General features: G+C 37.0%; 1 protein-coding gene across 2 annotated transcripts in view; it reads right to left on the bottom strand.

Moving 5' to 3' along the window:
- Positions 1-833: 833 nt before the first annotated feature.
- lpgat1 (lysophosphatidylglycerol acyltransferase 1) overlaps positions 834-13,139 on the bottom strand; it is a 49,420-nt gene continuing 37,114 nt past the window's right edge. For both annotated transcript variants that reach the window (XM_048208441.1, XM_048208440.1), the window contains 2 exons: positions 3,268-3,374; positions 834-3,152 (listed from right to left, as the gene is read on the bottom strand). In XM_048208441.1, coding sequence (XP_048064398.1) covers positions 3,001-3,152; positions 3,268-3,374 — 259 coding nt within the window. In that variant the 3' untranslated portion in view covers positions 834-3,000. The remainder of the gene's footprint in view (positions 3,153-3,267; positions 3,375-13,139) is intronic.

The following is a 13,139-nucleotide window of genomic DNA, read 5'->3' as shown; positions in this document are numbered from 1 at the left end:
TTAAGATTTACCAAAAAGACATATAATAATTAGATATTATTGTACTGAACACAAGTAACCAAAGTAATTGGCACTTTCAATGAATAGGGTACAAAACAGGGCATAAATCTCTTTTAAAAATATCATTTTTGGTCATAACTGTACTAGTAAAATGAAGCATCAAATTTCAAATTAAATTAAATTAAATGTCGTTCAATTTTTAAATGAGGTTTCTAAGTTTTTACAACCCTGTTACCAAACTTTGAGAAGTTTGAAAATACAAAACCCTTATTTTCTAGCAATATGCTTTAGATAAGCAGAAATTAATAAAATCCTAAGTAAATCTTAGATCAAAGGCTCTAAAAAACCCCCACTAAATTCTGCATTGTGCAGATTTTTTTTTTTTTTTTAAATAACCAAACAATTCAACAGACTGATTTGTATGCTATTTTAATTGACTCTATTGATGCGTTTGGTTAATTAGCTTCATGTTCATGATATGTTAATATTAGATACTACTTCACATCTAATATTTCTCTCAGCAGATGGGATTTGTGCTTATTATTGCTTAAGCATTACACCCGATTTGTACCCCATTCACAGAAAGGGCCAAATCTGGCTGTTCTTCTGAACATAAAGTGCAATATACACAGGCAAATGAGGCATTTGTTACAATACCTAATTTGATCTAATTAATGATCCATGTTTTACTGTGAACCATTCATCTGTGCATGTTATTCCGTTCTGAAGATTCACGTTGACTTTAAAAGCCCGGTCAGAATAGATTGAGAGATGAACAAATGCGACTCTGCTGAATGCTTCAGATCAATAACACTCAGAGAAGAGCCCGTGGGTCACTGCTGCGCATGATTTTTATTCCAGCACAATTAATTTGTGTGTTGAAAAATGGCTGGGTAGCTAGGAAGAGAAAAACAGGAGTACAAAATGAAAATTATGGACCATTCTATTGTAATTTGGTTAAATCGCTAATATATAGATATAGCTCACACCTTTTTTTTTTTTTTAAACATAAAACCATACTTAGGAAAACAATGTTACGTCTCCATCTGACAGACAGCGGGAACGAAACGAGGAACCCAGTTGTCTGGGATCCTCACGGTGAAGTTCACGGTGACGTAGCCTGCTCTGAATGCAGTCCGCATCTAACTTGGCTTTAGTCTTCTGGCGTCATTCACATTTCAATCTGGCAAGCTATAGAAACAAAGTTCACTTTCACAGATGACATGGCTTCGGTTAAGGGGGGAAATGACAATTACGGTGCAACGTTTTCATCTACAAATGTCTAATTTGTACAGCTAAGCATTGTTTCGTTAGAACGCCACAACATGGGCATTTATTTTTGAGTACATTATTGCTGGACCTCGCCCATATTTCCATTGACACGTAGACGGACTCAAGCATGGCATTCTTCCCCATCGACACATACAAACAGATCCAATTTCACACATGAAAAATGCAATTTTGTCTCAAGATCGAGGAAAATATTTCCGTTTTCCTCAAGATAGTCTAAAGCTAGTCTAAAATCTTTTGTGCCTCAGCACAAAATTGAATCTGCGCCTCTGATCCCTTCTGTGTGGCAGCCGTTTTAAGACGGTTTCTTTTGATGAACAGAAATGCGCCCACACGATCGCCGCAGAAGACAGCGAATGGCAGACGAGGTGACGCTCAGATACTGAGAGCAATGTAAGCACCTGCCGGGACAGAAGCTCCTTTCCGCTTTTCCTCCGTCTTCCTTAAACATTCATGATATTTCAGAAGTAAAAATGCAGACTCTGTCCTGTACAAGATTAACCACAGAATGAGGAAAAAGAAAGTAAAATCTCAACTATTAAACAGATATTTGCCAACACTCTGATATAACATGAAGCTACCAGGCATTATGTGCATCTAAAAAATAGAAAAAAGAAACGGGCAGTCGCACACAATCACACAGGCAGGTTATGCTGTCACATTTACAGAAATGAGACCAGTTGACTCAAAAAAATCAACAAATTAAAATCTTTTTTTAGGACAATGAACACAAACAACAGTTCAGTCAGTAGAATGTCCGTCCCCGTTTGACCCTAAGATAAGCATATGGCTTAATATTTGTAAAACTTTGGAGGGGAGGGGTATTAGTCCTATCGAATCGTTTGTGTGGCAGTCATGTGGTGCGCTTGGATGTGTCTGTATGGCGTTGATTGTGTAAAGTCCCCCAGAGGATGCAGTCTCCATGTTTTATAGGTTTTAAAACAAGAACCAGGTTGGTCTTCGACATGTCTTCAAAACCGAATCCCCCTTCAATCAGTGTAAACATCACAATCGTTCCACCGTCTCTCAATACTGACAATACACATAGAAAACAGCATCCAGTCGACATGAGACGAAACAGCCGCGAGGAAGAAATGACATGAGGGCAGCACACAACGAGGGTCTTCCGTTGGGGGGCACGGAAGGGGGCGACGAGGATTTATAGTGCAATGAAGGCCAGAGGAGGCTCTTCCAAAGAGGACATCAGTCTCTGAAAAAAGTTTCAGTCATCCTGTTTGGGAGTTCACGATAAAAAGGGGGGGAAAGCTCACGTGGCAGGACATGAGAGAAATGAGAGGACGTGACAGATCTATCTCTGGCTTATTCCTGAGCCTAATTTTGATTGTAAGTAAAAACAAAAATGAAACCAAAAAAAAAAAAAAAAAAAAAAAAAAAAAAAAAAGAGGTGTCCACATGTGCATGAGTAAACATTTAGATGTGCATAATTTTCTCTCTGCATGTGAGCGCACATGTGTAAACATGTTGAACTGGTTCTACGCAAATCTAAAGGATAAACGCATGTCTGCACGGGCAGCTGGGATTGGGTGGATGTGTCTGTCCAAAGTAAGGATGGGGACCGCGATCGGATACAGCAACTCGAGTCGTCCTGCGGGGTACATTCAACCATCCGGCAGAGGAGAATGGCGATTGGGGCTCTTTGTCTCTGGCGTTCCCTCCTCCGACCTGCGCGTTACGGTCTCCTCAGAGCGGTCAGAACAACCAGCAGTAGATGTGATGTAGAATGCTGTACCACATGTAGCCTGAGGCGAAGGCAAATGTTTGGACAAAAAACAGCCAAGCGTTGTCAAGGGTCATATTTCGGGAGAGCAACTCTTCTTGGCCGTCTAGTGGAGGGAAAACTCCTGCGAGACGAAAGAAAGAGGGAGAGAACGTGTCAGCAAGTTTGGTTTTAGTTGAAGGATGAATATTTACAGCTTACAGATGTGGGGAAACGAAATTGGATCTTTATCAAACTACCTGTCTTGTAGAAATGAGCCAGAAGTTTCTCCTTTTCCACAAATCGCTGATATAGCCAATCTGCCAGTGCTTCTGACTCTAGTGGGACGTCTTTTATAGGGTATGTCCTAAAAAAAAAAAAAAAATCAAACAAATAAGATTTCATTATACAGGATTGAAAGACATTCAAAACTGGCCATTCAGGTCCATGTTGACAACTGGTCAATACAGCATCTAACCCAACATAAAACTATAAACATTAATGTAATACTTAAGCAATACATTAGATTGTATGATTAATAATAATCATGATAATGACTGCATTACAAAAGTTAAATAAAATATTAAATTAAATGTAATAAAATCAAATATTAATATTTTTGTTTTACATTGTATTATACATGAATTTGCTATTAATAATAATAATAACAACAACAACAGACTGCATTAATATATTAAAAATAAACTATAAAATTACATATAATACAATTAATATCAAAATATTAAGTTGTTTTATACTGTATAATACATTAAAGGGATAGTTCACCCAAAAATGAAAATTTGATGTTTATCTGCTTACCCCCAGCGCATCCAAGATGTAGGTGACTTTGTTTCTTCAGTAGAACACAAATGATGATTTTTAACTTCAACCGTTGCCGTCTGTCAGTCAAATAATGCTAGTGGATGGGAACTTCTACTATAAGAGTAAATAAAACTTGCATAGACAAGTCCAAATTTCAAACATTGATGTCCTAAGACACGAAACGATTGGTTTGTGCGAGAAACCGAACAGTATTTATATCATTTTTTAACTCTAATACACCACTATGTGCAGCACTCGTTAGTAAGGTCTGATCGCGCTCTGACAACGACAGTGATGTCTAGCACTCATTGAAGTATATGCGCGAGACATCACTGCCGTTGTCAGAGCGCGATCAGACCTCACTAAGCGAATGCTGAACGCGGTTGGACATAGTGTATTAGAGGTAAAAAATGATATAAATACTGTTCGGTTTCTCGCACAAACCGATCGTTTCGTGTCTTAGGACATCAATGTTTGAAATTTGGACTTGTCTATGCAAGTTTTATTTACTCTTATAGTAGAAGTTCCCATCCACTAGCATTATTTGACTGACAGACGGCAACGGTTGAAGTTAAAAATCATCATTTGTGTTCTAGTGAAGAAACAAAGTCACCTACATCTTGGATGCGCTGGGGGTAAGCAGATAAACATAAAATTTTCATTTTTGGGTGAACTATCCCTTTAATTTGCAAAAATTAAATATTATTATTATTATTATTATTATTATGTGACAACATTTTATGTGCCCTATTACAAGACACTTGACATTTGTATAGATACAGACAGTAATGGAAAACTGTAATAATTATTACAGTGAAAAATGTAAGAATTTCTTACGCAACAAATTATATGTACTTTTTAATGATGAATCAAGATCATTAAGGAATTACCAACTATTTTGCAGAACTCATTGGATTCTGTTGCATGTTTACTTTGCCTTATATACAGTGTTGAATATATTTTAACCATGAAATTTGTAGGCTGAATCACAGCTTTTCTTTACATTTGGATGCATACTTTCTAAGTAATAATAATAATATTTAGTTCTGAAATACTGAGCCTTGGCGCTTGTCAATTTTGCCCACTTGACCCAATCTTTCCCCGTTTCCTTTCATTTATTAAAAAAAAAAGGCCGAAATTTTGATGAGCTGAGAGTGAAGTTAGCAAGTTGAGCGCGCACACACACACAGAGAGAGAGAGAGAGAGAGAGAGAGAGAGAGAGAGGCTGATAAAATGAGGACAGTATAAAAAGCACTAAATTTTCAAAATGAAATTTACAATAATGAAAGTCATTTAGGGAGGCAATAAAGACATCTTGAGGGAGAAAATCTAACTGACGCTGAGAAACAACAACAACAACAAAAAAAAAAAAACAGATGAGCATGGAGCACAAATGATCTCAGTCTTCATCTCCCACCGTTAGCATGGTGAAGTGGAGAGCTCAGCTCTTTACGCTTCTGAGCCGCGAGCAGCGTGACAGGTTCAGCGTTTGTGCTGATGAGACGCTTCAACTAATGACAGCAGTTTTCTGCTGAAACACTGCCCGAGCGCTGCACAGACAGCTGAGATGTAAAAACACACCACCAACTGCAAACATGGAAATGTACACACCTCTTACAAAAACAGTACAGAGAGGATGTGACTGCATGGCACAATATTACAACACTGTGAAATGACTGACCAGCTTCTTTTCTCTCCGTTTAAGAAACGGTCAACTTCCCTTAATTCCTGTAGCAGTAAATAATTAACCAAACTCAGACTAGATCTACATTAGGCTATGATACCATATCACTACTGAGAGACTGTAAATTGCAGCTGTTTTTTTTTTTTTTTTTTTTTTACTGTTTCCTTAATGATTAACATCATTCTCTTGCTAAAAGAAATGTTAAAAAGTCACATGAATAAATATATACATTTGCAAAATATTGCTTATCAAAAGGACATTAAAGTGAGAGTTAAAAAGACTATTTTGTAAGAAGAAAGACTATGGAAAAAAAAAGTAAACTAGTACAAATAGTCAAATCTTACAGGATATTATTTAAAATGACACTGCAGAATGACATGACTGAACAATCATACATCACATCTACTTTTTCTCAAATAAGGGCACACCTCAAAAGGGGGGGAAAAAAAAAATATTACAGAAGAGTATGTGTCTCTACATGTTACTAATTCCTGTAGCTATCAAGAACAATATGCATTTAATTCAAATTAATCCTTTCAGTGAGCTTAGAGTCTAAATAAGCATGAAAATATGTGATGCAAGTGTTTTGTGAAAAACACGAGAAGCGACGATCCTCTGCGCTCCCGCATCTCTTCTCATGCAAGTTTCACTATGCGATTTCCCATCAAGTTTCACAATGCTTACGCAATTGAGCGCACATGACAGTTGGCCGGAAGTGAAGTTTATAGTTTGAAAAGCATAAAATATTAGCATTTTCTTACACAAACATTTCTTACATAAAACACTGATTCATCAACTGTGGCTGTATGGATTAAAATTGTGTTTGGTTTTTTTTTTTTTTTTTTTTCTGGAAGCGTCAACTTTGAAGGTCCCATTCACTTGCATTATATTAAATTATATTAATTATATAATTATATTATATTAAAACTAAAAATCTCTGTTTGTGCTCATCTAAAGAAAATGATGATCTAAATCTGGTGCATCATAACGAGAGGTTGTGAAACCGTGTTTTATTTTCAGCAATCACTGAAGATTATAAAGTTAAATAATACCTTTAAAAAAATTTAAAAATAAAACAAGCAATCATTTTTACTAAAATGTACAGCGATCAGCTGATGAATAAACTAGACAAATTCATTTCATATTTTAAATGATCAAAAAAAAAAAAAAAAACACAATGTAGTTCAACTTCTATTAAACTATGTATGGAAATTTTGTGTTCCTGGGCCCGGTTGCATGAAACCTCTTAAGTGGTTTGACTTAAAAGGTATCCCCTTAGGGCAAAAAATCCCTGAGGCAAGGGATTTCTTTGAGAACGTTGCAACAAACATCTTAACAGTCACCTTTATCTAAGTGTTTATACTAAGCATTCTTGCCAGAAACGATAGACTTAGAAGACATAGAAGCAGTTGCTATAGTTATGAAATCGCCCAGAATAAACAGAAAATAAAGGACCACTGACTTTTAAACAAGTTTAAAGGGTTAGTTCACCCAAAAATGAAAATTATGTCATTAATGACTCACCCTCATGTCGTTCCAAACCCGTAAGACCTTTGTTCATCTTCGGAACACAGTTTAAGATATTTTAGATTTAGTCCGAGAGCTTTCTGTCCCTCCATTGAAAATGTATGTACGGTATACTGTCCATGTCCAGAAAGGTAATAAAAACATCATCAAAGTAGTCCATGTGACATCAGTGGTTTAGTTAGAAGTTTTTGAAGCATCGAAAATACATTTTGGTCCAAAAATAACAAAAACTACGACTTTATTCAGCATTGTATTCTCTTCCGGAATCCTTTCCATTGAATTGATTCCATTGAATCCTTTCATCTGTCGGCGTTCGTAATGCACTTTTACGTCGCTGTGGTTGTTTTTGGCGATTAGGACATCCGCGACATGCACACTTATGCACCATTTAAAAAAATATAGCAATACCAAAATACAAAGAATGTATAATAGCTTGAATACAGCTTGCGTCTCCCTCAGACTGTAAACGAAGCTATGGGCGCACCAGATAACACGTCAGCAGCGTCTTACGTCAGCAGCGTCACTGCAGATTCGTGAACCACACTCCGGAGCAGAAGGGGGCGGTAATGCACCAATAACAATGCACCTTTCTGGACATGGACAGTATACTGTACATACATCTTCAATGGAGGGACAGAAAGCTTTCGGACTAAATCTAAAATATCTTAAACTGTGTTCCAAAGATGAACGAAGGTCTTACGGGTTTGGAACGACATGAGGGTGAGTCATTAAGTGAACCCTTAGTTTTTTTCTTGCAACCCATGTTTCACTAATGGAACTTTTCCACTGCGTGGTACGACTTGGCACGGCTCTGTTCAGTACTGCTCGGCACGCTTTACTTTTCCACTGCAGTTTAGTACCGCTTCAAAGTGGGTGGGATTATAGAGTTATCGTATAGTTACGCCGCCTCTACTGACATGGATCCGCTCCTCGACTACCAACAAAAGGCACATCGGCACCTCGTCTACTGATCACGATACAGCCATTTCTTTTTTCAAGTTGCGTGCGATGGACGTTTAAAGTCGTTTAAAAAAAGTTGCACAAACAAATGATAGTGAGGTGGCTGTTACTGACTATTTAAATCTAGCGGGTTTGGTTTCTCATGTTTCAAATCCAATGATGCTGGTAGTGACGATTCTCTCTTACCAATCAGTGATCTGCAGTGTTTACACATCACATTCAGTAATGGTATGGCACGTTTGGAACCTCAACCGAGGTTGTACTATTTAAGCAAGCTGTACCGTTCTGTAGCGAGCCGTCCCATGCAGTGGAAAAGCACCAAAAAGTGAGCCGGACCTATCTGTACCATGCAGTGGAAAAGTGCCTTAAGGGTACCCTTAACCTTATACGGTGGTCAACATTTGAAGTGGATCAAAACCTTTCATTAAAGTTGTCCTAAAACCTTCTTCTTAGGACAACTTTGAATAACTTTTTTGATCCACTTCAAATGTTGACTACAGTTAAGTAAGGGTTTTCTTAACTTAAGAGCATGCAGCCGGGCCCTGGTCTCTCCTACTATATTGTTGAAGACCATACAAAAAAAACTCCAATAATATTATAGAAACATACAAGGCTGTTTAACATACTGTACATCCATCTATAGCTTATCTTTCTTGTGACTTGTTTATCTTTGCTCCCTTTCCACCTACCACACACAAATCAATAGGTGTGGAGTAATAAGATCCTTGGGGACAAATTCAAGAAAACGCCTGGCAATAACATAAGAGCCCTGGGAACAGAAGTCACCATCTGTAGGACAGATCTGTGCATCAGATCACACGTTTTCCCCACTAGAAGAACATATAGCTCCACAAAGATAAGTACCACACGTTTGTCACATGACGTTGCTGATGCATCCTACTAGCGTCCTACTACCATGCTGTCAATAAATCATCGTAATTTCGCCAATGTGTTCTATACCCACACAGAATGATAATTTACGGGATTCACTCCCATGTTTAAATATGGCTGTCACTCCTGAAACTTTATAATGTGTACGTGACCATAGATTAGCATACATTTCTTTTTGTTCAGAACTCAGTGTTGTCACCAAGGTAACAACTAGCCCAGTAGGATGAGACTGTTGCAAGTCTTAGAATGGACCGAAAATAAACAAATCGTAATGTTTTGTACTGTATGTAATCGCAAGTGTTCAGAATATATAGCTTATATTTGAGCATTTTTTAAAGATATTATTGCAAAAGAAAAATTATTTGTACAATTGTATGCACGTTGTTTTCTTCACAAAAACATTTTTTTGCTAGGTTTTTTTTTTTTTTTTTTTTTTGGTGAAGCCAGTGAAAATGTTGAGGGCAGGTAAAAATGTGAACTACCCACACTACTAAAAGCAGTATTATTGTGATTGAACACAAAAATAGTCATGTTATAAAGCATACTGAGGTATCTCATATAAATACTTCTTACACCCATTAAAGAGGACCAAACCAATATTTCCAAGACAGTTCAAGTAATCACAAACTGTGACGATAATGTGTTGAGGATTGCGTTACGTTCCCTAGAGGCTCTGCAGGTCTTGCTTGAAATGGAGCATCTCCTCCAAACCAATTAAATCTATGTCTCTCAGAGATTTGTTAGAGGGGAATTTCAGTGACTAGGTATCCACAGAGCAAACTCTATATTCTGCTTTGTTTTCAGAGTTACTACACAACTGTGAAATAGTGGGTAGAGAGAATTTTGAGGAGGAAAAAATATAAATAAATCAATTCTATATATTTGTCTATGGTAAAGATTCCCTTTAATTTTTCAACAAGTAACTAAGGGGTGGGGGTGTGTTGGGTTTGTATTTTGTAGCTTATCCTAAAGTCAATTCCACACCAAACGAGGCACAAAATAAAAGGTTCTTTATTGGCAATTATAGTTCCATGACAAACCTTTTGCCCCATTTACACTAGTACGTTTTTGTTTTAAAACGTCATTTTAAAATGAAAACGATTCTCGTCTACACTGGCGTTTCCACTGCGTTTCAGAAATTACCTCACTACACTACACTACTCAGCCGAAAACGCATGTCACGTGGCTGTTCATGCACACTGGGCTTGCGTGCATAAGTGTAAACAGTTGCCTCTTGCACATGTAGAAGGCTGCAGTATTAAAAAAAAAAAATGCTGAGTTTAACTGCACAAAGGCTGCTAAAAATTACAACAAAGCCAGCAAAGATTGCAGTTCAGTCTCCATGTTATTGTTTACACGGTCGTCAAGGATACGCAGAGCGAACGTGGGCAGCCACACCATCGTTTTTGGTCTGTTTATACTGAAACGCAACCCCGGCATGTTCAAACAAAAATGGGGTCTGCAGCGTTTTCGAAAGTCTCCGTTTTCAAGGTTCAAGTGTAAACGCCAGGCGTAACCATAGCAAAACTTATGCGTTTTAAAACAAAAACCATGGAACCAAGTCAATGCACAAAACTTTTCACCCATAATGGTTCATGGCGTTGCTGCAAAAAGTCCCTTTTGGAACATTTTTTTTTAAGAGTGCACTTCTTCTAGTTTATCGTTTCAGTCAGCATCAACATGTGCTCACCATGTTCGAATTAACGAACGCAAATACAATGGCAAATAGTGTAAAATGTGCTCTACACTGAAACTGCAGTGAACAAAGTGCCTATAACCACCTTGTGTCAAACCAAACTAAGTGTGACAGGAAAAACAAGTGCTTGCAAAGGGTTTGTATTGTTTTAGGCTATTTCAAAGTCAGTCAGAATTAATATCAGGTTGAAGTTTCCCTACTTCACAGTCGCTGTTGGCCAATGTTAAAAAAACTGTGTGAAAAGAGCAACAGTGCCTGTTTAACAGGACATGTTGAGTTATTGGCGAGTCTCTGTTCGAGGTCGTGGTCTTGTCTGTATAACATAACCATACATATCCTGACAGAATCAATAAACCACATGTATTCAATCTTTATGTCAAGAATCAACCTTGCTCATGTCCTATAACCCTATAAAGGCTACCGTATTATATTTGATATGCAATTTCTAAGGCCTCTAAATTATCAACATGATCAAACTTTGCTGAAAAACCTGTGTACATAATATTCTACATGACTTCTATCATATGAATTATAGTTTATACTTTTTAGCAAGTAAAAGGACTTTTAGTATAATTGTAAATGTCCACCTTCAATTTGTGGTACATGTGTCTTTTTCTGTGAAATCTTTACTGATTTTTATGAAGTAAGAATGACTTTTACATTGGAATATTTCAAGATGAACACTTACTGGATTGAAGCAACTTGATTATCCATACATTTTTTTTTTTTTTTTTAATCATGTTAATTTTCAAATATTTTTTGATGAACGTTTATCTGTATCTCTCAATAACTGTATTAAACACACACACAATGATAACTAGAGCTTTGATTATAAAAATTACATTTAAATATCATCATACTAAGACGTTATTGTGAGATATAGAGTGACAACTAATATTTATGTGTAGTGTTGTCAAAAGTACCGGTACTTCGGTACCAAGTCGGTACTGAAATTTTGAAAATGTGACGATACCAGCATTTCTGTAGTACCGGTAGTACCGAGAATCCGGGTATTCGGTACCCACTGATAGGACTGTGGCAGTATTTACGTGAATATGATACGAGTGAAGCACAAAGCTTTGTTTACAGAAGAAATAATAGGTTAGAAATTAAATGTGACATCGCAGCCATGGAAACATTTTGGTTCATGCTGAATGAGAGAGAGAGACGTGAGTCCATTTAAGCTTTGTGTTCTGTTTTGCAAATCGCGATCTGGTCACCTGATTATCAGAGAATTAAACAATATTCCATTAGTTATTCCACTGAACATGGAATCTCTGTTTATTTTCCCAAATCTTCACTCATGCAGGGGATTATAAACGTTTCTTTCTTTCGTTCGCATTTAGGCCTATTATAGGCTATTCGCATTATTTACTGTGGCAAAGTAGAAAAAACACCGTAGGACAGAAACCTTTTTGCTTGCACGTCAATTTCTATTTAACACAGTTTGCGCTTGTTATTAGACTTTATAAGGCGCGTCAAGTTTATTTGTATAGCGTGTTTCACACACGCCGGTGATTTTTACTTTCGTTTTCTCTGACAGCGCAAAATCAAACATAGCCTGAATGTCTGAAGATAAAACTCGCTCTTCAGACCTTTTATAACAAGTGTCAGTTGCTTGTAACATCAGGAGATAACATGAAGATATTATTAAAGAGAAATGGTCTCTTTAGGCTGTAGTGTGTTGTTTCACTGACGATATAGCTAAAATAAACACGCACGTCTGTTACCCCTGTTGAAAAAACGAGCATATGCTGGTAAGGTAGGTTTTGAAGCTGGTATGGTGGTTTGAGCTGGTTTATGCTGGTCCAGGACCAGCTTAGGACTAGCATGGACCAGCAGGACCAGTTTAGGACCAGCACTTGACCAGCATACAGCTTCAAAACCTACCTTACCAGCATATGCTGTTTTTTTCAACAGTACAAAATGGATGTTTGAGCATTTATTTATTTATTTATTTATTTATTTATTTAATATTTCAAAATGTATTTCATTGAGTAGCATATATATATATATATATATATATATATATATATATATATATACACACACACACACACACACACACACACACACACACACACACACACACACACACACAACACACACACTCCAAATCATATTTAATGTTTTTAAAATAGGCTATATAAAATAGTAAAATAGATTTTGCTGTGGTACCGAAATTGGTACCGAGAACCGTAAAATTTTCATGGTATCGGTACCGACTACTGGAATTTTGGTACCGTGACAACACTATTTATGTGAATTTAAATAGTCAAGTAGTATGCCGTCTTAAAAATCTCACTGATTTACATTACAAGCCTTCAGAATTTAATCTTACTTTTTGCCCATATAAATATCAGCAACTGCACAATTTTTGCTCAGTTTGAGCCTCTGAATAAAATTGTGTTTTTTCCTCCTTGAGTATGAGCTCCATATTCTCATATCATACTATATGAGCCATAAAAGACTCCGGTCTGTTTCATTCATGGTTTGGTGACAGAGCTCGGACGTTCCAATTGTTTTCATATGAGCGTGTGTTAACCATCATC

The sequence above is a fragment of the Megalobrama amblycephala genome, linkage group LG11, assembly GCF_018812025.1.
Source record: "Megalobrama amblycephala isolate DHTTF-2021 linkage group LG11, ASM1881202v1, whole genome shotgun sequence".
NCBI classification, from domain to species: Eukaryota; Metazoa; Chordata; class Actinopteri; order Cypriniformes; family Xenocyprididae; genus Megalobrama; species Megalobrama amblycephala.
The sequence above is the reverse complement of the archived record's forward strand: the minus strand, read 5'-3'. Positions and strand labels throughout refer to the sequence as shown.